This window comes from Chiloscyllium plagiosum, unplaced genomic scaffold, assembly GCF_037043375.1.
Source record: "Chiloscyllium plagiosum isolate Xiang-an unplaced genomic scaffold, Cpla_swu_hap1 HiC_scaffold_19, whole genome shotgun sequence".
NCBI classification, from domain to species: Eukaryota; Metazoa; Chordata; class Chondrichthyes; order Orectolobiformes; family Hemiscylliidae; genus Chiloscyllium; species Chiloscyllium plagiosum.
Genome location: NW_028270157.1, coordinates 19,970,920 through 19,996,087, shown reverse-complemented (window position 1 = coordinate 19,996,087; position 25,168 = coordinate 19,970,920). Strand labels below are relative to the sequence as shown.

Genomic DNA, 25,168 nt, shown 5'->3' with positions numbered 1-25,168 from the left:
CTGCACCCTTTTAAGTTTCACAACACCCTTCCTATAGAAAGGAAGCTAGAATTGCCTGCAGTATTCCAAAGGTGGCAGAACCATCCACATCCTTCCAGTAGTGTGGTGACCAGAACTGCTCGCTATATTCCAAATGTAGCCTAACTACAGTGTTATACAGCTGGAAGCTAACTTGCCAGCTTGTTATGTTACAGCTGTATTAAACAGGTGGAGGCTACATTCAGGTAACTCCCTGTTTAACCAGTGAGGCATGAGCCTGAGCCAGATGAAAGCTCCAGCTGCCAGTCTTACCTCTGCCAATGGGTGCCAGTGGGCAATCGGTTTGCGAGGGTATGCTAGCATTTCATTCCAGTGATCACGTCCAAGGCCTTCAGCATCTTGTCCTACACGACAAACCCCAATGACTTCATTATGACCGACGCTGTGGGCGAGGAGCAAGAAACTCATTGTTATTCTGACACAAAAGCAGCAGCGAGGGGCAAGACGGGGAGCAGGTAGAACCACCCCGTGGCCAAACACTTCAACTCTCCCTCCCACTCTGCCAAGGACATGCAGGTCCTGGGCCTCCTCCATCGCCACACCCTAACCACCCAATGCCTGGAGGAAGAACGCCTCAACTTCTGCCTCGGAAACCTCCAACCCCATGGTATCAATGTGGATTTCACTAGTTTCCTCATTTCCCTCCCCCCACCTTATCCCAGTTCCAACATCCCAACTTGGCACCGCCCTCATAACCTGTCCATCTTCCTTCCCACCTATCCGCTCCACCCTGCCTTCTGACCTATCACTATTACCCCCAATTCCATCTACCTATCGCACTCTTAGCTACCTCCCCCCCCAGCCCCAACCCCTTCCCATTTATCTCTCAGCACCCCCCACCAGCCCACAAGCCTCATTCCTGATGAAGGGCTCTTGTCCGAAACATTGATTCTCCTGCTCCTCGGGTGCTGCATGACCTGCTGTGCTTTTCCAGCATCACAATCTCGACTCTGATCTCCAGCATCTGCAGCCCATACTTACTCACAGAACAGAATTCACACACTACCCAGGGTTAAACAAAAAACACCCTCCTTAAATGTATATGTTTTAGGTGAACCCCTGTGTCTTTTCGACCTCAAACAGACATATTGCACCAGCGTAACTACCTTTCTTGCAGATTTATGTCAAACACGGTGTTATGAGAACCTGCGCTTGCCATTTAAAGTTTCCCCAATCTTTTTCACTTTATCTCGCACGGACCAGGGTATCGTGGGCAAAGCTAGCATTTGTAGCCACCCCTAGCTGCCCATGAATTGATTAGCTCTCCGGAGCCATTTCAGAGGGCAGTTAAAAATCACACACATTGCTGCGAGTCTGGAGTCGCATGTAAGGCAGACTGGGTGATTTCCCTCCCTAAACGGGCATGAAAATGAATGGGTTTTGTTCAGTCTCAACTAATGAGAGCTGAGAGCTATCTGATTGCCATTTAAAAAAGTACCAATTTCAGATTTTGTATTCAATTTAAATCTCACCATCAATCGTGGTGAGATTAAAACTCAAGCTCTGGATTACTAACCAGGATCACTCTGCCATTGCCTGCCCAGCTACTGGACAGAAAGGGTGGCATTTAAAACTCAGGAACCTCACGCTATTCACCTGGACGTTTACACCTGCCCACAACATGTAGCTACCCTCAATGTCAGTTCCACAAAGAACAGCCCAACCCAGTAAGGGACCTTGACCAACACTAGGACATTTGATGCACATCTTGTGAAGGCACAGACTGAAATTAATGGTACTTTATAAAGAGGTAGTGGTGTAGCAGAACTATTATTTGACTAAGAATTTTACCAGGCTAATGAGCTGGGAAAACATGCTCAAATCCCACTCTAACTGGATTTAACTTGTTTCTTTTATAAATCTGGATATTAAAAATAGTCTCAGTAATTGTGTCCATAATATTGTCAGTGATTGTTCTCAAAAACCCATCTGGATCACATGTCCTTCAGGGTAGGAAAATATCAAACTAGCAGCCATTCAGCCCCTCAAGCCTGCACCACCATTCCACATGACCATAGTTGGTGCTCTATCTCAATCCCATACCTATTGATGCCTTTAAAACCCAGAAATATGTCTCTTTCTCTAATATACTTGGCCTCCACAGCCTTCTGTGGTACAGAATTGCACAGAAAATCTGCCATCCTTACTTTGACCAAATGTGAGACTTTGAGAGAAAGCGAGGACTGCAGATGCTGGATAGTCAGGGTCTAAAAGTGTGGTACTGGAAAAGCACGGCAGGTCAGGCAGCATCTGAGGAGCAGCAGTTTTGGGCGTAAACCCTTTGACTGGAATGTCGGGGGTTGGGGGGTGGGGGGGAGAAGGGTGCTGACAGATTAATAGGATGTTGGGGTGGGGGTAGAGAGAGAGGTAGCTGGGAAGGCAATAGATGGATGCAGGTAGGGGGTGATTGTGATAGGTCAGCGGGGAGGGTGCAGCATGTAGGTGGGAAGGAAGATGGACAGGTAGGACAGTTCATGAGGGTGCTGCTGAGTTGGAGGGTTGGATCTGGGATGAGGTGAGGGGGGAGGGGAAATAAGGAAACTGGTGAAGTTGATGCTAATGCCATGTGGTTGAGGGTCCCAAGATGAGGTGTTCTTCCTCCAGTCTTCAGGTGGCTTGGATTTGGCGGTGGAGGAGGCCCAGGACTTACATGCCTTGGCAGAGTGGGAGGGGGAGTTGAGGTGATCAGCCACAAGGCAGTGGGGTTGTTGGGTGCGTGTTTCCCAGAGATGTTCCCTGAAATGCTCCACGAGTTGGCATTCTATGTACATGTGAGCCCAGACCCACAGTAATGTGATTGACTCCTAACATCACTCTAAAATGACCTATCAAGATGTTGGCATCGTCAGCGATGCCCAGATTCCATGAAAGAATAGAAAAAAATACCTATTTCAAATGAAGCAATCTCCATTTGATAGAGTCATAGAGCCTTACAGCATGGACAGATGCCCTTTGAGCTCTAAATATTTGTTAAATGTTGTAACGGTTCCTGCCTCAACCACCCTTTCAGGCAATGAGTTCAAGATACCCTGCATTCTCTACGTGAAAACACTGTTCCTTAAATTCTCTTTAAACCTTCTGCCTCTTCTCTTAAATCTATACGTTCTAGTAATTCACCCCTCTACTTTGGAGCCCTGTCTATGCCCCTCATAATTTTGTAGTCCTCAGTCAAGTTTTGCTTCAGCCTTCTTTACTCCAAGGAAACTATCCCAACTATCCAGCCTCTCTCCACAACTGAAACCTTCTGCATCCTCTAATATATTGTTGCGAATCTCCCTTTTGCAAATGGTTTATTGAAGCATTGGTATAAATGAGAAAACAACAGGAAGAGAAACTCACCGATCATAGTCCATGACTGTAATCGAGAGACTGACTTGCTCCATACTCTCTGGAGGAATATCAAAGATGATAGCCTCATTGTAAACTGGGTTCAGAGTGTTCTTCTTTGTCGTGGTTTTTCGCTTTTTCAGTCTTCGTCCCTCACAAATTAGAGAAACCTTTACATATGGGTCTGAGAAACAAACATGTATTTTTACTGCGGGCGAGCAACTCACCTCCAGACTCCCCAAATCCTTACTCCACCACTTACAAGTCAGATGAAATAATTGCCCTGTCTGGCCTTTCATCCTCATATTTGAATCGCTCCATGGACGAACCCCACTGCATCTCTGCAATCTCCACTAGTCCCAGAACCCTCAGATCTCAGTCTTCCTCCAATTCAGATCTCTTGCACCCCCCGATCTTAATCACTGTCCCATTAACAGCAATGCCTTCAGCTGCCTAAGATTTAAACTCTGGGTTGTCCTTCCCAGCACGGTGGCTCAGTGGTTAGCACCTGCTGCCTCACAGCACCAGGGACGCAGGTTTGATTCCAGCCTTGGGCGACTGTCTATGTGGAATTTGCACATTCTCCCTGTGTCTGCGTGGGTTTGCTCCGGTTTCGTCCCACAGTCCAAAGATGTGCATGTTAGGGTGGATTGGCCATGCTCACTTGCCTGTGGTGTTAGGTGCATAAGTCAGAGGGCAATGGGTCTGGGTGGGTTACTCTTCAGAGGGTTGGTGTGGACTTGTTGGGCCAAAGGACCTGTTTCCATACTGTAGAGGAATCTAATCTCTACACCCCACTTTCCTTCTTCACCATGTGACCAAATTGGTTTATTTGCTTCACTCCGCATTTTGCGCATTAACATTCTTGTGAAGTGTCTTGGGATCTGTTTGTACATTGAAGATTCTATTTAAATATAAAGTTTTGTTGTTGTAGGATAAGTGTGACTGCAACAATATTCATGTATTCTGTTTGATTTGGACACAAGCCACCAGCTAAAATACTTGTTGGCTTACAATGTTGGCAGAGGTAAGACTGAGGATTAGCAGCAATTAGAATTGAGCAAAGGATGATTCAGAAACTGGGAAACAAATAGTAAACAGAATATGAACGCCAGGTGGTGGGAAACATAAAAGTATACTGTAAAAGCTTCCTTAAGAATGTGAGAATAAAAGATTACCAAGGATACAATGGGTCCATCACAGGCAGAGATTTGAGAATTTATAAAGGATATCAGGGAAATAATACAGAATGTAAATAATTATTTTGTGCTTGTCATCATAGTGGAAGGTACAATAAATCTCCTAGATATTCAAGAGAACTGAGGGACTTGTGAAAACGAGAAACTGAAAGAAGTCCAGACTAATAAAGTGCTAGTACTGTATTGAAAGCTGCCAAACCCCCGAGATTAGATGAATTATATCTGAGTGTTGAAGGAGATGACAGTAGAAATAATGGATGAACTGGCAGCTACATTTCATTATTCTTTGTACTCTGGAAAGATGCTTGCAGCCTGGAAAGTAGTGACTATAATGGGTGTAGGTTTGTTCGGTGAGCTGGAAGGTTCATTTCCAGACGTTCCGTCACCCTACTAGGTAATATCTTCAATATTGCAAAAAAAGGAGGGAGAAAAATAATGAACTATAGATATATTAATTTGAGATTAGTAGAAGAGGTTACAAAGGATGTGATAGCCAGCTGCCCAGAAAATAATGATACTATTGTGCAGATACAACAGGGATTTACAAAAGGGAAATCAAGTTTGACAAACCCACTAGGGCATTTTGAAAATGTTATTTGTAACAAAGATAAAGGAGAATCAGCGAGCAAGGTGCACTTGGATTTTAAGAAGGCTTTTGATAAAGTTGCACTAATCTCTGCTGTGTAAATAAAATTAAAATGTGTGGTATTTTGGAGAAAATACTAATATGGATTGAGAACTGGTTAACAGACAGAAAAGAGATAGTAAAAATGAATGGGAATTCTCAGTATGGCAGGATGTGGAGTATTGTCATGAAAACAGTTCATGCCTTCAGCAAGTCACAGATGTATTGAACTTTTAAGAACATATAAAAGCTGGACATCTGAAAGAAATTCTTTCAGTTTCTCGAACAATGACCAAGATTCATAGAGGATCTGCTCAAGGTTAGAGTAAATCTCAGGATTCATAGACTTGAATTTATGTCCTACAGGCAATAAGCAAGTGAAACAATGGAATAGTTTGCTGCCAGACAGTGCTACAAAATGTGAGGTTAGAGAAATGGAGAACGACTCATGATATTGGTTACAACACCAATTAATCATTTCAAGAAACTCTCTCTTAGACAAAGCTGAAGGACACATTATTGGAAGACAGATGAAAGTTCAAAGCCATTGTTGCAAGACAGCAATATGTTCAAGCATTGACTAAGTCAATAGTCCCCTATTCATACACAAAAGGAACTGACCAGTGTTCTACAACACAAGCCCATGATACACTATAAAGCTCAACTACAACACAAAACAATGGTTGAGATAAAGTTCAACATCAAGAGCATTCCCAAAATTACACCCAAATGCAAACATGTGGATGAAGGTCAGGAAATACCTGTAACACAGCAAATTCTGATCAGAACCATCCAGCGGTAAGTTGGATACATCACATTGACAATATTAGACTAGCTGAAGCATACATTATGATAAAGACAATGAATCTCAGGAAAAATGGTCAGCATGAACTGCAAGCTAAAATCCACACAGTACAGATGCGAGTGCTAACATTACCCTGTTACCTATCCTAGATGAGGTATATGCAAGCAAATAGTGAAAAATTTGCATCACAAACTCACTTCCTATAATGGATCTGAGGTCACTGAATCCTTACAGTGTGGGAGCAGGCCATTTGGCCCATCAAGTCCTTGCCAATCCTCTGAAGAGCAGCACACCCTACCTTATCCCCGTAACCCTGCATTTGCCATGGCTAATCCACCTAACCTGCACATCTTTGAACTATGAGAGGAAACTGGAGCACCAGAGGAAACCCACACAGTCAGAGGGAGGATGTACAAACACCACACAGTCAGACAGTCACCCAAGGTGGAATCAAACCTGGGTCCTGGCACTGTGAGGCAACAGTGCCAACTACTGAGCCACCATGCCATCCTGTTAGAGACAGTGAAAGTCTGTGAGACTCTGTTGATCTCAAAAGTTAAGATGTGAAAGTACTAGTGTTGGACTGGAGTGGGCAAAGTCCAAAGTCACACGACATCAGGTTATAGTCCAACAGGTTCATTTGAAATCACAAGCTTTTGGAGCACTGCTCCTTTGTCAGGTGAAGTGCCTCAGAAGTCAAGATAGCTCTTCAGGATGAAGACCACAAATGTTCTACATTGCTAAAACAAGTGGTCCATTGAGGCCTGGTTTGCCATTGTGTAGAACATTGAACAATACAGCACAGAACAGGCCCTTCGGCTGACCAGAAATGCATGCAATATTCCCAAAGTGGCCTAACCATTGTCCTGTACACCGCAACATGACCTCCCAACTCCTGTACTCAATACTCTGACCAATAATGGAAAGCATACCAAATGTCTTCTTCATAGAACATAGAACATTGAACAATACAATGCAGAACATGTTGCACTGACCTGTGAATTAATCTAAGCTCATCCCCCTACACTATCCCATCATCATCCATGTGCTTATCCAAGGATTGTTTAAATCGCCGAATGTGACTGAGTCTTTGGACTGTGGGAGGAAACCGGAGCACCAGGAGGAAACCCACGCAGACACAGGGAGAATGTGCAAACTCCACATGGATAGTCGCTCAAGGCTGGAGTCAAATCCGGATCCCTGGTGCTGTGAGGCAGCAGTGCTAACCACTGAGCCCACAGCAGCACGATTAAAAAGTGTGTAGACAGTTACCGCAGCCTCATTCTGTTCAAAATGTAAGAGTACCTGACACTAACTCCAATACTTCAATGTATAGAACAATACAGAGCCCAAAAGAGATCACAAAACTGCTACGACCAAGGACCATGTTCTAAGATGGAACAGAAAGCACATTTCCATTGCATTTGATAACCCACAGATAATCTAACACGATCCTGACACTGAAAGTTTTGTGCTAACACTGGATAATAACACATCCAGAGTAAACAATTCACACCAATCTACAAAAGCTGACAACCCATTATAGTATGAAATTGTTTAAATATCCTGACAACAGTACAAGAACTCAATCTGGTCGTTGTATAAGGCCACCAAAACCTTCTCTCAATGTGGAAAGAAATTGTGTAAAAAAAGTTGTTTTTTAAAAAATCTCTATTCTCATAAATATTTTTCATGGGAGAAGTTGTATTCTTTGTAGGAAAGTGATACCTAAAATCAGATAAGCACATCCCTTTAACAGAGTGATATCATTATGCTAAGCGATATTCTTGCATTAAAATATAAACTCCATCTGGACTAGAGACTCATTTTGTTATTAATCCATCAGGTAGGTTGATTACCCAGTGGGAAAAACCAGCAAAAACCAGTAATACTTGGAAATGAATGAATTGGACATACTGGAGCTTCATTTTGAGGGATACAAAACATAACACATACTCGGCCAAAATTTTCCAGTTTTACTCTTTTTCTCCTTCCGCATGGTCAAACAGCTTGAGCCCAAGCTCTGAATATCTGTGATAAAATCACAATGAGTTTAGTTGCTCAAAAATAAATCTTCTGATACTTGTTCTCAGTGAAAAGCCAGTCTCAGTGTTCAGACTGAGACTTAGCATAATACTAAATCCCCAAAAATGCATCAAAACTGACTCTGCAGGGGGACAACATGGATCTGATGGGCTGAAAGGCTTTCTGTACTGGGAATATTGACTCTCTGGGCAGATCTAGAAACTTTGGGAGTTTTGTCAGCCAGCACTGCCTCTGCACTTATGGGCGTTTGGCTGGAGTCAATACATCAGGAGAGAGGTAGAGGCCATCAGAGGCTGACAGCTCTTGTGCTCAGTGGTGCCACAGAGGAAGTAGTGGCTGCTGGAGGAAGAGCACTCCCCAGAGTCTCAAGATTATGAAGGATTCTGTCATAACATCCTCCTTTTCCTTCAAAGAATAGGATTTCTCGTATGAAAAACAGGTACAAGGGTTTATTTAAAAGTTGCTCTTAAACATTTTCTCTACACATTGAGATAAAGTTTTGGCATGGCAGACATAATATGATGGTTTGAGCACTTGTACTCTGGTCAAGATGTTGTCGAACAATTTCACATTATTGTGGGTTATCAGCCACTGCAGTTTGGTGTGAACTCTTTACTGTGGATGTGCTGTTATCTGGTGTTAACACAAAATGTTCAGTGTCTAACTCATGTTGGATTACCTGTGGATTATCAAATGCAATTCCTGAAAAGGGGATCAGGGCTATTGGAAACAAAAACAAGATAATGGCTCCCAGCAGATATACCCCTTCCTGCCTGATGACCAGCAGCTCAATCACCCCAACTTTGATTGAGATCTTACCCCACCTCCATTATGAAGTAGCAAGCTGGCCTGCAATGTGGAAGCTACGGGTGGCACAGTGGTTAGCACTGCTGCCTCGCAGCGCCAAAGACCCGGGTTCAATTCTCGCCTTAGGCTACTGTCCGTGTAGAGTTTGCACATTCTCCCTGTGTCTGTGTGGGTGCTCCAGTTTCCTCCCACAGTCCAAAAATGTGCAGGTTAGATGAATTGGCCATGCCAAATTGCCCGTAGTGTTAGGTAAAGGGGTAAATGTAGGGGAATGGGTCTGGGAGGGTTGCTCTTCAGAGGGTCGGTGTGGACTTGTTGGGCCAAAGGGCCTGTTTCCACACTGTAAGTAATCTACCAAAAGGACCACATAGTGATAGATCTGACTGTTGTGTGGGTAATTCCAGTGGCAATAGGATGACATCCTCCAAACACCTTAAGGCCTTCAATGGTCTGCAGGCAGGAAGATTGACCAGCGAGCTTACCATCCAAAACCGGACACCAGAGGGAGCGAGGTAGTGGTGGGATTTGGGTATGTCACCCCGAGGACCCAACTCAAAAGTCTCCTGACCGCCCCAAGCTCACCATCCCTGGAACAGACAATCCCACCCAATGACTCTGTCACATTTCTGCCAGGTCACGGTTTTCCACATATTCAGCACTCCCTGAATGAATCTGCTCTGTGCCACTCTGATCCTTCTGAGACGTACCAGAGAATCCGGTGATGTCCATGGCTTTAAGGTTCCTGCACTTGATGACTGTCAGTGTCATCCGACCAGCTGTTGGAAGGTAGCAAAGAGAAAACATAATCTCCCCTAAATCCACGCTTTCCTGGAGGAGGAATAAGAACATTTAAAGTTACACTTCTAACATTACAAAGGCGGTTCCATTTTGATCCCTCCAAGGAGAACGCACCTCAAATCGATGATTTAAAATGGAGAATGGGATTATGCAGCAAGCAAAGTGTTTGCCTCATCACGCTGACTGTCTTAAAACCTAAAATAAATAGAGAACACTATGGATACCGGAAAGCTGAACTCATTACAAAATTGCTGGAAATACCCCACAGGCCTTGGCAGCATCGGGCAGGAAAAATCAAATGTTCCATTTCTTGGCAAAGTGAGAGAGCCAGAATACAAACCAAGGGCTCAATTTCCTCCTGCCCACAACTGTTTCTGCAACGACCCATCAGTGCCTGATTATTGTCAATTAACTTGACCATTTGTGAGAAAAGGCAATGGCCTAGTGGTATTATCACTAGACTATTAACCCAGAAACTCAGCTAAAGTTCTGGGAGCCGAGGTTCTAATCTTGCCATGGCAGATGGTAGAATTTTGAATTCAACAAAGAATCTGGAATTAAGGGTCTCATGATGACCATGAAACAATTAGCAATTATTGTAAAAATTTCATCTGATTCACCAATGTCCTTGAAGGAAGGAAATTGCCATCATTATCTGGTTTGGCCTACATGTGACTCCAGACCCACAGCAATGGGCAATTAGGGATGGACAATAAATGCTGGCCCAGCCAGAATTGTCCACATCCTGAGAGTGAATAAATAAAAAATAGTGGCCAACTGGTGTAAAAGAGACCAATTATAGATTCAAAGGGGAGCTAACTCCCTCTTTGTATTAGCACAGTCTTTAAAAAAGGATTGGTGACTACTACTTGCATGTTTCTTTCCAAACCACTCACCATCCTGACTTGGAACCGTAGCACTGTATCTTCAGTGTCATTGAGCTAAACACTTGGAGTTCTGTCTCCAGGAGCAACAGGAATGCAGAGTACTGGGCTAATGGTAAGATTCTTGGCAGTGTAGATGAGCAGAGAGATCTTGGTGTCCATGTACATAGATTCAAGAAAGTTGCCACCCAGGTTGATAGGGTTGTTAAGAAGGCACACGGTGTGTTAGCTTTTATTGGAGCCATGACGTCATGTTGCAGTTGTACAAAACTCTGGTGCGGCTGTACTTGGAGTACTGCGTACAGTTCCGGTCGCCACATTATAGGAATATCGTGGAAGCATTGGAAAGGGTTCAGAGGAGATTTACTAGCATGTTGCCTGGTATGCAGCGAAGGTCTGATAAGGAAAGGCTGAGGGACTTGAGGCTGTTTTCATTTGCGAATAGGAGGTTGAGAGGTGACTTAATTGAGACTTATGAGATAATCAGAGGGTCAGATATGGTGGACAGTGAGAGCCTTTTTCCTTGAATGGTGATGGCTAGTACAGGGGGACATAACTTTAAATTGAGGGGTGATAGATGTAGGACGGATGTCAGAGGTAGTTTCCTAACTCAGAGAGTAAGTGAGGTCTGCAGATGCTGGAGATCAGAGATGGAAATGTGTTGCTGGAAAAGCGCAGCAGGTCAGGCAGCATCCAGGGAACAGGAGAATCGACGTTTCGGGCATTAGCCCTTCTTCAGGAAACTGAAGAAAATGCCCGAAACGTCGATTCTCCTGTTCCCTGGATGCTGCCTGACCTGCTGCGCTTTTCCAGCAACACATTTCCATCTCTAACTCAGAGAGTAGTAAGGGCATCGAATGACCTGCCTGCAAATGTAGTAGACTCGCTAACCTTTCGGGTATTTAAATGGTCATTGGATAAACATATGGATGAAAATGAAATAGTGTAGGAAAGATGGGCTTCAGATTGGTTCCACAGGTCGGCACAACATCGAGGGCCGAAGGTCCTTTACTGTGCTGTAATATTCTATGTTCTAGCACTATAGATGATCCAACAGCACATGGACTTCAGGCAGCTCACCACCATCTTCTCAAGAGCATTGAGGGATGGGAAATAAATGCTAGCACAGCCAGTGACATCCACATCCCATGAGCGAATAAAATCAGGTAGGAAAATCATGTGACAGAGAGATAACATCACAACAGGAAATCAGTCACAACTTCTCTTTTCGAAAATGGTGGACAAGAGTAGCATAGATCTTGCAGCTATTCCTGAGATTTAGGCGTATTTCTAGATTCCTTACAGTTATTCCAGGTGTAGAACATTTTTATTTTGATTCATTTTTAGTTTGTTATAGTATAAGGACATTAATAAGAAATATTTGGAAGGATATGGGCCAAGCACAGGCAGTTGGAACTAAATTAGTTTGGGATTATGGTCGGCATGGACTGGTTCGACCGAAGGGTCTGTTTCTGTGCGATATGACTCTATAACTAGAAATTGTAAAGGGCCTCCATTCCCAAAATGAGTTTTTATTTGGCATTGAAGGCTCAAAAAAAGATTTCTAAAAATGTCATGAGAGAAAACACATCACCTTGCCCAACAGCATCTGCGACTCTAGTCAGCCATGGTCCTGGGAGCACTTTCTTCCATCTTTGTGCTTTATTCCAGCTGCCTTAAAGGAAGCCTAAACCTTTCCTCATCCAACACCCAAAAAAGAATTAGTGGGCAACACAAAAACTGGCAACAAAATAAAATTTAAAAACAGAGACCTGTCCGAATTTGTAAAATGAAATCCAGGCCTGAGTTAGTTTCAAATCAAATATGACCTTTCTCCAGAAGAAGTCTTTGATTTCCTTTTCCTCACTCTCTCTCTACAGATCAGTATGGCTCAACCTCCCAGGTATTTCATCCTTAAAAGCATCAGTCTCGATAGTTCCTTACGATACCCACTCCTGCACAGCACATTGTGATTTTCTCTACATTAATGATTAAGGGAGGGAGAATGGCTCCAGAACTTAATGCCATGCAGTGTTCTATATACAGCTGAGCAGGCATAATGGTACAATGCTCAACATTTCCCATAAGAGAAATCGGGGTAAAGTTGATCCCAAACAGCTGGAATCATACTATTTGCAAAATGGTCAAAGATCAATCTCAGTGTCAATGTTGCACTCCCATTGTAGGGGAGCTATATTATCAGGCTGGATTACATGTCAAATCCTGAATCTTACAACCTTTGGTTTAAGAAGTAAGCATTTTACCAAGGGTGGAGCTTGGGGAAGTGGCGGGGCAGGGGTGGGAAGGTGGAATGTTTGGCCCCTGGGAACATTGTAAAAGCGGCTGAGATTTCTGACAGCAATCAAACTCACGGTCTTGACACAAATGATGTCCCTCCAGATGGTATCTTCCCTTGGAGGTTCCAACAGCTCAAACAGGTTATCCACAATTACCTCCCCAATCATGTCATGTCTCGAAAATCGGTCAAAGTCATAAACACTGAAATGCAGCTTCCTGTTGCTGAGCTGGTCCAAGGGCACTGGGAACTGAAAGGTTTCATTAAAGATGGGATTGAGTGTCTTTCTGTGAACTCGAGTCTGGAATTTCTTTTTCCGATCCGGAAGGAGGTAAATTTTAACGTAAGGGTCCGAGGTTCCAGAAAAGTCTTTTGCTGGCAAGTCCAAGGATTTGAGAATGGTTACGATCAAATGCTGATTCTCGTAATCATACTTAAGGGTAAGGTTTAATTTTCCACTCGTTTTCACATCCTCTTGCTCACCATCCTGAGAGTCGACAGACTTCTGTTTATACAGCTCCGGTTTAATTCGTCCAATACTGGTGGTTGTCTCCCCTCTCTGCAGGCTGTCTCTTTGCATGCTGTCCATACTGAAATCCACACTCGACACATGCATTTGTCTTGGTAAGTGCCTTTTGAAGGAATTATGCCTACAAAAGGAAAACAGTCCGGTCTCTTATGAATCAATTTTAATATCACCGCTACCAGTTTGGATCAAATAAAAATTAGACGCGACTTTAAACCATTTCCTTCCTCATGCCCCCCCCATCCCAGAAGATGTGGAAAAGATCTGATATCAGCATCCAACGCACTGCTCAGAAGATGAAACACTACCGATGTTCTGAATTCGGACAATCAGCTACAGCACTATTTGTGACCTACATCCCAAAGTGTTCTTCAGCCATTGAATTATTTTTGCAGTGCTGTCATTATCCCAGAGTAGGAAATGTGCCCATTAATTTGCCAAAGACGCTGACAAAGAGCAATAGCAGTTTGAACAGGTAAGCTACTCCATGGGCCTCCCCTGCTTTTCCACAAAATAAAACTACAAGAAACACCTCAGAGGGTTGGTGGAGTGATGGTTTAACATCGCAAAAACATCACCTCCAACACTGCCTCTGTACAGCACTAGCTTCAACTTTCATCCCCACACCACTGGAGTGGAACCAGGATGCACCATCACCTGACGAAGTGGAGAGAAAGCTGCTCTGAGGGAATGCCACACTTGTAGATCAACAAAGATTTGGTCTGTCCACTCTGACAGACTCATGGTAAAACATTATCGGAGTTATTGATTCACTTCAGCGATCAATCTATAGCAATGGGCAAGATTATTCTTCACAAAAGTAACTGCCTAGGACTCAGCTGAATAAACAGGCTTGGCTTGCAGTCAGGCATGTAGACTGGAGAGGTGTCCATGGGAACAGGCAGGGAAGCTGCAGGAACAGGTGTGTAAGGGAACAGGCAGGGAGGCTGCAGGAACAGGCGTGTGGTGGGACAGGCAGGAACAGGCATGTGGGGGAACAGGCAGGGAGACTACAGGAACGGGTGTGTGGGGGAACAGGCAGGGAGGCTGCAGGAACAGGCATGTGAGGGAATATTCAGGGAGACTACAGGAACAGGCGTGTGGGGGGAAAGGCAGAGAGGCTACAGGAACAGGCGTGTGGGGGAACAGGCAGGGAGGTTGCAGGAACAGGCGTGTGGAGGTACAGGCAGGGAGGTTGCAGGAACAGGCGTGTGGGGGAACAGGCAGGGAGACTGCAGAACAGGCGTGTGGGGGAACAGGCAGGGAGACTGCAGAACAAGCGTGTGGGGGAACAGGCAGGGAGACTGCAGAACAGGCGTGTGGGGGAACAGGCAGGGAGACTGCAGAACAGGCGTGTGGGGGGACTGGCAGAGAGGCTACAGGAACAGGCGTGTGTGGGAACAGGCAGGGAGACTAGAGGAACAGGCGTGTGGGGGGAAAGGCAGAGAGGCTACAGGAACAGGCATGTGGGGGAACAGGCAGGGAAACTGCAGAACAGGCGTGTGGGGGGACAGGCAGGAAGACTGCAGAACAGGCAGAAAAGTTCTAGCCAGCAGTAGAATTTGAGGATGGGTATGAACTACATATGGGGAGACAGCTGTTGGCTCTTTAGAGTGAAGATTTCCTGATCCTCTTGGCCCACAGACAATGCTGAAAAGGTGCTTACCGGCTGTGTGAACTTGCCCTCACCTCCCTACAGTTGCCAATTTTCCTGATGGCTGGATACTATTATCTCTGGCCAATGTAAAGCAGTTCGATCTTGGGCCTACCTCGATAAAACACTACAATTGGCAGCCTGGATTGGGTCAGTACCTATTCCTCATGCTACCTCTAATTATCCCTCAAATGGGTGGGTTGGGGTTGATGTTAACACCTCACCTGACCCTGCTCAAGAGAGTTATGAGTCAACTCTTTGTTTCTCTGGGTTAGTTTTATAATTTCTCTCCTTCATGTCCTCTGGAACTAGGGTGGCACAGTGCCTCAGTGGTTAGCACTGCTACCTCACAGCACCCAGAACCCACATTTGATTCCAAACTCAGGTGACTGCCTGTGTGGAGTTTGCACACTCTCCCCATGTCTGCGTGGGGTTTCCTCTGGGTGCTCCGGTTTCTTCCCACAGTCCAAAAGATGTCCAGGTCAGGTGAATTGGCCATGCTAAACTGCCTATAGTGTTAGGTGCATTAGTCAGGGATAAATATGGGGTAGGGGAATGGGTCTGGGTGGGTTACTCTTCAGAGGGTTGGTGTGGACCTGTTGGGCCGAAGGACCTGTTTCCATACTGTAGGGAATTTAATCTAATCTAATAAATTGCCCTTGGTATTCAGGGATGTGCAGGCTAGGCGGGTTAGCCATGGGAAATGTGGATTTACAGGGATAGGATTGGGGTTGGGCCTGGGTGGGATACTCTTTGAGGAGAAAGTGAGGTCTGCAGATGCTGGAGATCAGAGCTGAAAATGTGTTGCTGGAAAAGCGCAGCAGGTCAGGCAGCATCCAGGGAACAGGAGAATCGACGTTTCGGGCATAAGCCTGAAGAAGGGCTTATGCCCGAAACGTCGATTCTCCTGTTCCCTGGATGCTGCCTGACTGCTGCGCTTTTCCAGCAACACATTTTCAGCTGGGATACTCTTTGGAAAGTCGGTGTGGAATCGATGGACCATATGGCCTGCTTCCACACTGTGGAAATGTTATCATTCACTATGAGGTCTGGCAGCATCTGTGAGAGGAAAGCAGAGTTAACGTTGTGAGCATGTGACTCTTCATCAGAACTGTTAGTAGCTCAGGAAAGGTGATATTTATACTGAAGCTGAAGTAGGGGAAGGCAGCTGGGAGGAAAAGGGAAGAGGTCAGCAGATATGAAGTGGAGATGGAGCCCAGAGAGAGAGAGAGAGAGAGGGAGATATGAAAAGGATAGGTGAACATGATAATTCAGGATAGCAGGCCAGGACAGAAGAAAAGCTGAATATTTGATAATGAAGAGGTTAAAGTGAGAAAATGGGTTCGCTGTGCTGAACACAACTCATGTCACATCATAATGGGCTTGTGTTTACATGCAAATCATCCCTCAGCAAACATGCCTAAAGCAGCCCAAATCATGACAGAACTGAGTAAAACAACACGAAGGATGGAATCAGGCTCTCAAGTTATTGAACTCGATGTTGAGTCCCAGACACTGCAGGGTCCCCAGGTGGAACAATACTATTCAATCCACTGCTGGAATACCATTAAGTTTGACCATGAGTCTAGGCATAATGTCAAAATTAGATATTTAAGATGGAGATGAGGAGGGTAATGAATCTATGGCATTATTTACTGCAGGGGTTGTAAAGACTGGTTCATTAAGTATGTTCAAGGCTGAGATAGCCAGATTTTTTTAAAGCAAGATAAAGTTTATGGGGAACGACAGGAAAGTAGAGTTGAGGATTTTCCGATCAGCCACGATTTCACTGAATGTCGGAGCAGACTTGATGGGCTGAATGGCCTATTTCTGCTCCTATGTCTTATGGTGTTATAGCACTAATAACATTGCTGGGACACGGGAACAAATAAAAAGGTGAGTGGAGAAGGGGTGTTAATGGAACGGCAGAATCACCAGGAGCAGCTACTGTCTGAATAAGTGGATCGAGGTTACACTCTGAAATTTTTCAATTTTGCTTTGAACCTAGAAAGTGCCTGATTAAAAGATGAGTTGCTGGTTCTTGAGTTGGTGTTGAAATATATTTGTTTAAATATTGCAGGAGGTTAAAACTGAGTGGACAGTGGCTGTGCGAAATGGCAGACAAAGATGAGAAGCCATTGGATACTTGAGTCTATGCTTATGGCGTATAAGGAAGGCTTTGTTCTGCAAAGCAGTTGGCCAATCCATGCTTGACTTTTCCCAAAGGAGATTAGATTGTAAAACATCAAACTCAAATATCGAAGGAAGTAAAATAAATTGTTTCTTCACCTCTAGGGAGTGTTTGGGACCTACAATGGTGAGAATAATAGAGGAGGTGAAAGATCTGAGATAGCAACTCCTATGTTTGTTTTGGAAGGTGTCAGGGGGAGAGGAAGAGGTGGACAGGACATCCTGAAGGAAAGATCCCAGTAGAATGTTGGGAGGCGGGGAGAAGGTGTCATATTGGAGCAGGTCTGAAGAATGATCCATTAGTTATGGAGATAAGGACAAGGAGAGCTCTATTGTAGCTCGTAGAGGGAGAGGTGAGAGCAGGTATATGGCAAATGGGACAGACGTGGTGGAGACCCCCTTCCCTGCAGTGGGGATGATGTGCTGTCTAGATTGACAATGAAGGAAGATTAGGTAGACAGGCAGGGGGCTGAAAGAACACAGCACACCAGGCAGCATCAGGAGGTGGAGAAGTTGATGTTTCAGATGTAACCCTTCTTGGGGGAGACTGTGTGGCTCTGGGGGCCAGGGAGTTAGGCTGGGGTGGGGGAGGTGGGGGAAGTGGTGCCTGAGACTGATGGAGCCTGACACAGGGGTGCTGCCTGATATTGGCGGTCCATAGTGGGCCAAGCCATAGTATTAAAACACTAACTCAATTCAATCTTCAGTTTAGTTATGGATGAGCTGTTTAATGGAGCTGTCATGTGTTATTTCACTTTCAAAAGCACAGAATCATTCTGTATCACTTTATCTGTAAAATTTCCTTAAAGGCCTTCTTTTTTGGGTTTTCCAATAAATGAAAAACGTGGATAATGTTGATGAGTTGTTTCACTTTGTTCAGGTAGCAGAATCATATAATCCCTACCGTGTGGAATTAGGCCTATTGGCCCAATTCCACACCAACCCTCCAAAGAGTATCCACCCAGACCCATTCTCCTACCCCTAATGCTCTACATTTCCCATGACTAATGCACGTAGCCTACACATCCCTGAAGCAGCTGGTGGAAACCCATACAGACTGGGGCAGAATGTGAAAACTCCACACAGACAGAACCCTGGACCCTGGTGTTGTGAGGCAGCAGTGCTAACCACTGAGCCACTATGCTAACTTTCTGAGTTTTACTAGCAATGTCTATTTTCATTCCAGATCTCCAGCATCCGCAGTTCTTTGTTTTATTTTAATTGTCACACTGGGGCTCTATTTGGAAGCATACGAGACAAGTCAGATCAGTCCAGGTAATTCTGCTATAATGGGATGGTTGTGTTCTTGTGCAACCCCGTGTTATAGAAGAATCAGGCTTTAGAAACAACGCTTAAAGCGTTGGTGATGTAATCAGATTACAGCCAACACACTTTTTAAATGTTCACGCTTTAGAAGCAATTTTCGCAATTTGTCAATCGTATTAGAGTGAATTCATGTTAATGAACATGCATTAAAGCAGAACGACCTGTATGTCTTATTTGCCAGTTTTACTGGTATTTCCCTTCTGGACATATTAATCCCATCGCACTCTCTGCATGTATTGCCAGACCATACTAGTTCTCCCATTGCCCTCATTGCTTGGAGATTCATCCAGTTAAGCTAAATGCTATGGGAGGTGAAGGCCTGGTGGTATTATTGCAGGATGGTTAATCCAAGGACCCCAGATAATGGGTATCCGGGTTCACATCCCGCCATGGCAGATGTGGAATTTGAATTCAATAAAAAGAGAAATCTGGAATTAAGAGTCTAATGATGAATCAGTTGTTAGACAAACCCATCTGGTTCACTAATCCCCTTTAGGGAAGGAAACTGGGAAGGCCTATCCTTACTGGGCCTGGCTTACATGTGTCGCCAAACCCGTTAAGGATACCCCTTCCTTTCCCAGTTTGGGAGTGTGGTTGCCTCTTAACTGCTCACTGGGCAATAAACGAGGGCGTGTGACACCGTCAACCCATGAATTAACAAAGGAGAAAAAAAGTTGTACGCCTCCTGCGAACCACATAGCAATCCCACTTGGGCTGGTACTCACCTGGAGGAGGATGTCGGTTCAGTCGTCTGGCGTTGCACGCGCGTGTGTTTGAGAAGATGCTCCTTGAGAGCTGCTTGGACCTCAGCAGGGATATCGGGGGAGGTCTGGCTGATCTTCATGGCGGTCGCCAGTTGTGTGACTGGATTCTTCCCATTCTCTTTAATCTCTTTAATCTCCTTGATCTCCTTTTTCTCTGGAGTCTCCACAGGTTCTGGAACTTCGCTCGATGTTTGCTGAGGGACGTTATTTGCATTAGAGGTGAGATCTTTATTCCTCCAGTATGGCCAGCAAAGCTTCCAAAACACAAACAGAGACACTACCAACAAGGCAAGCCCACAGAAACAGACGACTACAGCAAGGAGACTGACTGAAATGTCTAGGAGCGGGCAGAGAGGTGGAATCAAGCAAACAACATGGCAGACAAACAGGGAGGAGAGAAAACAGGAAAAGATTGAGAAAGGAACTGGTCTCAGCATACCCACTTCCAAATATCTTTACAATATCTTCTCTCAATAATCAGCAAAATGTTCAGACCTAATCAGGATACAGAGAGGAGCAAGACCTCACCTGGAAATAGTGCAGCTTTGTTCTCCTTATTCAAGAAAGGATAGATCCACCATGGAAGGAGTGCAGTGGAGGTTCACCCAATTATTCCCTCAAAAGTCAGGACTACCTTAATTTTTTTATTTTGTCAACTTGTTTTTCTAATCAATGTGTTCAGAGATGTTATTACACACCTCTGGAGCAGGTGGGGCTTAAACTCAGGCCTTCCTGATGAAGGGCTTTTGCCCGACATGTTGATTTTCCTGCTCCTCAGATGCTGCCTGACCTGCTGTGCTTTTCCAGCCCCACCCTAATCTTGACCTTGAACTCAGGCCTCCTGGCCCAGGGGCAGGGACATTACCACTGCATCATAAGATGACTCTGCCTCTACATAGAGAGATTAAGGGCAGGTCTGTATTCTCTGGAGTCTCAAGGAATGAGAGGTGATCTAAAATTCTTCGAACGTTCTTGCAGACCATGAGAGGCTGGACATAGTTAGGAGACTCCTCCAAGCTGGATTTCACTGGTAATGTCAGTGCGCTGTTATTCCAGAGACCTGGGTTAATGTCCTGGGTAGACAGGAGTTCAAATCCTATGATGACAGTGGCGAAATTCAAATTCAATATAACCTGGAATTAAAAGCTAATCTAATGTCAACCCACCTGGTTCACCAATGTCCTTTAGGGAAGGGAATATGAAATCCTCAGCTGACTTGGTCCACATGTGACTCCCAACCCACTTGGTCAACTCTCGCATGCCATTTGAAATGACCCAGGAAGCCAATCAGAGATCAAGAGCAACAAGGGATGAGGCAATAAATGCAAGGCTTGTCAACAAAACCTATAACCCATCATCTTAATTGCCTTTATCTAAAGTCAATTTCTCAGAACTCACTGCAGTCAAATTGGGGTTGGCATGTGTCTGGAGTCATGCTCTTTACCCCAGTCCTGCAACCTTTGGTCTCAAAACTTATTTCATTGACTTTACAAGGCAATACTTTTGCTGCGATTTGCCCTCAGTTGTTTCCTAAGACACAATGGAGCTGCTGCAGCAGTCTATGGAATTCTTACAGGGCATGTTGAGGTAATGGAAACATTGTTTCTTAAATAAAGTCATTCTTCTGTCATTTCATCTCACTACGAGGCTGCAAACTAAGAGCAAGATCATGTGATATCGTGTCCCTTCTGATGATGATGTCTACTTTGCTGTATTAGCATAGCACAAGTCAAACTTAAACCATTATTCTACATCTCCTCCCAAGTCTCTGATTCTAGCAATTACACCAAACTGCTAAGGAAATAATGGAGCCACAGAAGGGATTCTGGAATTGTCCCTTCCTGAGGATTCCGGTGTCTCTGAAGCAAAGTACTGAGCTCATTGTCTGCACTGGCAGAATAACCGTCTTACAAGAAGTGAGAAAAAGGAAAATGCATTCTTGCATTTATACAGAACTTTTAATGACTTAGGAACAAATTGCATCTAGCCAGACAAGTACTTTTTTTTCAAAGTGGATGCAGTCACTGTTTCATGGGAAGTGTGCAGTGGCCAATTTATGCCCAGTAAGCTCTCACAAACATTAGCAGGGCAATGACTGGGCACTTTTTTTTGGGAAATGCTTTCATTTGCATGGGCCTCATTGGTGGAATTCTTCCATGAAAACTCTCCATTTCTCTCTTCTTTGAGAGACCCCATTTGTTTTTCCATGAGATGGGAGTGTTGGTGGCTAGGCCAGCATTTGTTGCTCACCTCTCATTGCTCTGGATCTGAGTGGCTTGTTCAGTTACTTCAGTGGACAGTTAAGAGCCAGTCACGTGACTGTGGGTCAAAAGGGCACATAGGCCTGATCATGCAAGGCCAGCAGATTTCCCTTTCCTCAAGAACATTAGAGCACAGATGGGTTTTTACAAGACTCAACAATAGATTCATGGTCACTACACTGAGACTAGTTCTGAATATAAATTCTACCAGCTGCCATATGATGGGATTTGAACCCATATCTCACCTCCACCTTCCAACCTGTTTCTTTTGACCAACTGCATTCGTGTGTGGTTGATTGAAGGATCAATCTATATCAGGAGACTGGGGAGATCTCCCTTAGACTTCTCTGAAGCACTGCAATTGGATCTTGTATGTCCCTCTGAGGAGGACACATGGGATTTGGGTTTATAGAACATAGAAGAATACAGCGCAGTACAGGCCCTTCGGCCCTCGATGTTGCGCCGATCCAAGCCCACCTAACCTACATTAGCCCACTATCCTCCATATGCCTATCCAATGCCTGCTTAAATGCCCATAATGAGGGAGAGTCCACCACTGCTACTGGCAGGGCATTCCATGAACTCACGACTCGCTGAGTAAAGAACCTACCCCTAACATCTGTCCTATACCTACCCCTCCTTAATTTAAAGCTATGCCCCCTTGTAATAGCTGATTCCATACGTGGAAAAAGATTCTCACTGTCGACCCTATCTAAACCCCTAATCATCTTGTACACCTCTATCAAGTCACCCCTAAACCTTCTTTTCTCCAATGAAAACAACCCCAAGTGCCTCAGCCTTTCCTCATACGATCTTTCTACCATACCAGGCAACATCCTGGTAAACCTCCTCTGCACCCGTTCCAGTGCCTCCACATCCTTCTTATAGTATGGCGACCAAAATTGCACACAATATTCCAGATGCAGCCGCATCAGAGTCTTATACAACTGCAACATGACCTCAGTACTCCGGAACTCAATTCCTCTACCAATAAAAGCCAGTACGCCATATGCCTTCTTCACCGCACTATTTACCTGGGTGGCAACTTTCAAAGATCTGTGTACATGGACACCAAGATCCCTCTGCTCATCCACACTACCAAGTATCCGTCCATTAGCCCAGTACCCCATCTTTTTATTACTCTTACCAAAGTGAATCACCTCACACTTAGCTACATTGAACTCCATTTGCCACCTTTCTGCCCAGTTCTGCAGCTTATCTATATCCCGCTGTAACCTGCCACATCCTTCCTCACTGTCTACAACTCCTCCGACTTTCGTATCATCCGCAAACTTGCTCACCCAACCTTCTAACCCCTCCTCCAGGTCATTTATAAAAATGACAAACAGCAATGGTCCCAAAACAGATCCTTGCGGAACACTGCTAGTGACGGCACTCCAAGATGAACCTTTGCCATCAACTACCCTCTGTCTTCTTCCAGCCAGCCAACTCCTAATCCAAACCTCCAACTCACCCTCAATGCCATACCTCCGTATTTTTTGCAGTAGTCTACCATGGGGAACCTTATCAAACGCCTTGCTAAAATCCATATACACCACATCTACCGCTTTCCCCTCGTCCACCTCCTTAGTCACCTTCTCAAAGAATTCAATAAGGTTTGTGAGGCACGATCTGCCCTTCACAAAACCATGCTGACTATCCTTGATCACATTATTCCTATCCAGATGTTCACAAATCCTATCCCTTACAATTCTCTCTAAGACTTTGCCCACAACAGAAGAGAGACTCACCGGCCTATAGTTACTAGGGTTATCCCTACTCCCCTTCTTGAACAAGGAAACCACATTTGCTAGCCTCCAATCTTCTGGCACTACTCCTGTAGACAACGAGGACATAAAAATCAAGGCCAATGGCTCTGCAATCTCCTCCCTTGCTTCCCAGAGAATCCTACGATAAATGCCATCAGGCCCAGGGGACTTATCTATTTTCACCCTTTCCAGAATTTCCAACACCTCCTCTCTACATACCTCAAAGCCATCCATTCTACTTAATTGTGACTCAGTACTCACATTGACAACAATATCCTGTTCCTGATTGAATACTGACGAAAAGTATTAATTCAATGTCTCCCCAATCTCTTCAGCCTCCACACGCAACTTCCCACTACTATCCTTGACTGGACCTATTCCTACCCTAGTCATTCTTTTATTCCTGACATACCTATAGAAAGCCTTAGGGTTTTCCCTAATCCTACCAACTAAGGGCCTTTCATGTCCCCTCCTTGCTGCTCTTAGCTCTCTCTTCAGGTCCTTCCTGGCTACCTTATAACTCTCAATTGCCCCAATTGAACCTTCACGCCTCATCTTTACATAGGCTGCCCTCTTCCATTTAACAAGGGATTCCTTAAACAAGGGTTTAACATCCTGAAAGATACCAATCGACCAGAGGAACTTGAACAGAACAGAAAGTTGATATTTTTGACAATTTCTGAATATTTGTTGTATAATGTTAGGGTTTTTACTGTTTCCTGATTGGTTTTAGCACCCATTCTACGCAACCTGACTCGTTGGCCATTTACACTGCAGAGAGGCAAGACCACACTGGAGCTTAAGGGGTTAAATTACAAATTGTACATTCCCTCGAATTTAGGAAGTTGACGACTGACCTCATCAAGGTGTTTGTTATGTTATTGGCAAAAAAGGCCAAGGTAGACAAGCAGGAGGCTGGAAGAACGCAGCAAGCCAGGCAGCAACAGGAGGTGAAAAAGTCAACAGTTAGAGTGTAAGTCTTCTTCAGGACCTGCCAATGTCAGGACATACTGTTCATCCCTAATTGCCCCTGAGAAGATGGTGGGGAGCTGTCCTCCTGAATAGTTGCAGTCCTTTGAGTTGCAGGAACACCCATTATGCTGCTAGAAAGGGATTTTGATCCAGTCACACTGAAGGAATGGCATATTATTTCCAATTCAAGAAGGTAAGTGGCTGAGATGGGAATTTGTAGGTTGTGGTGTTCCCATGTATCTGCTGCCTTTGTCCTTCTCAGTGGCTGAGGTTTTGGGTTTGGAACAGTATAGGCTTGAGGGACTGATAGAAACAGGAAGATGCCACTGAACTGAAAGAAAGAACGTAGCTCAGGCATTTTCACACCAGAGAGAAACTTTAGTGTTCCAGGGAGTTGTCACTGCATCTCCACTGAAGTATGATCACCAGGGACTGTTTCCTTCATTGCTAGGCAGCCCCTGTATAGACTTTAGATGTGTCTACACTGGTAATAAAAGAAAGTTTACACAGTAAAAATTAAATTCCCAGCTTTAGTTCTGCCAGTATAATGCTTCAATCTTTTATGAGCACTGACCCACCGTATAATCCCAGCCTAACTTGAACGTCTAACTTGACCCCTTACCCTGAGGGGATGCACTCTGGTACCCTAGTTTCCCAGCAGGAGAAACACCCTGCTAAATCTACTTGTGTCAAGCCACCAAAGAACCTTATATAGAGTCATACAGCACAGAAACAGACCCTTTGGTCCAACCAGTCCACCCCGAACGTAATCCCAAACTAAACTAGTCCCATCTGCCTGCTCCTCGCCCATATCCCTCCAAACCTTTCCTATTCACATATCCATCCAAATGTCTTTTAAACATTGTAATTTTACCTGCAT

General features: G+C 44.7%; 1 protein-coding gene across 2 annotated transcripts in view; it reads right to left on the bottom strand.

Moving 5' to 3' along the window:
* The window catches only part of syt10 (synaptotagmin X), a 78,421-nt gene that overhangs the window by 18,465 nt on the left and 34,788 nt on the right, over positions 1-25,168 (bottom strand). For both annotated transcript variants that reach the window (XM_087997094.1, XM_043709805.2), the window contains exons 2-6: positions 19,248-19,623; positions 12,903-13,476; positions 9,556-9,676; positions 3,379-3,550; positions 292-421 (exon numbers count right to left, since the gene is read on the bottom strand). In XM_087997094.1, coding sequence (XP_087853220.1) covers positions 292-421; positions 3,379-3,550; positions 9,556-9,676; positions 12,903-13,476; positions 19,248-19,623 — 1,373 coding nt within the window. The remainder of the gene's footprint in view (positions 1-291; positions 422-3,378; positions 3,551-9,555; positions 9,677-12,902; positions 13,477-19,247; positions 19,624-25,168) is intronic.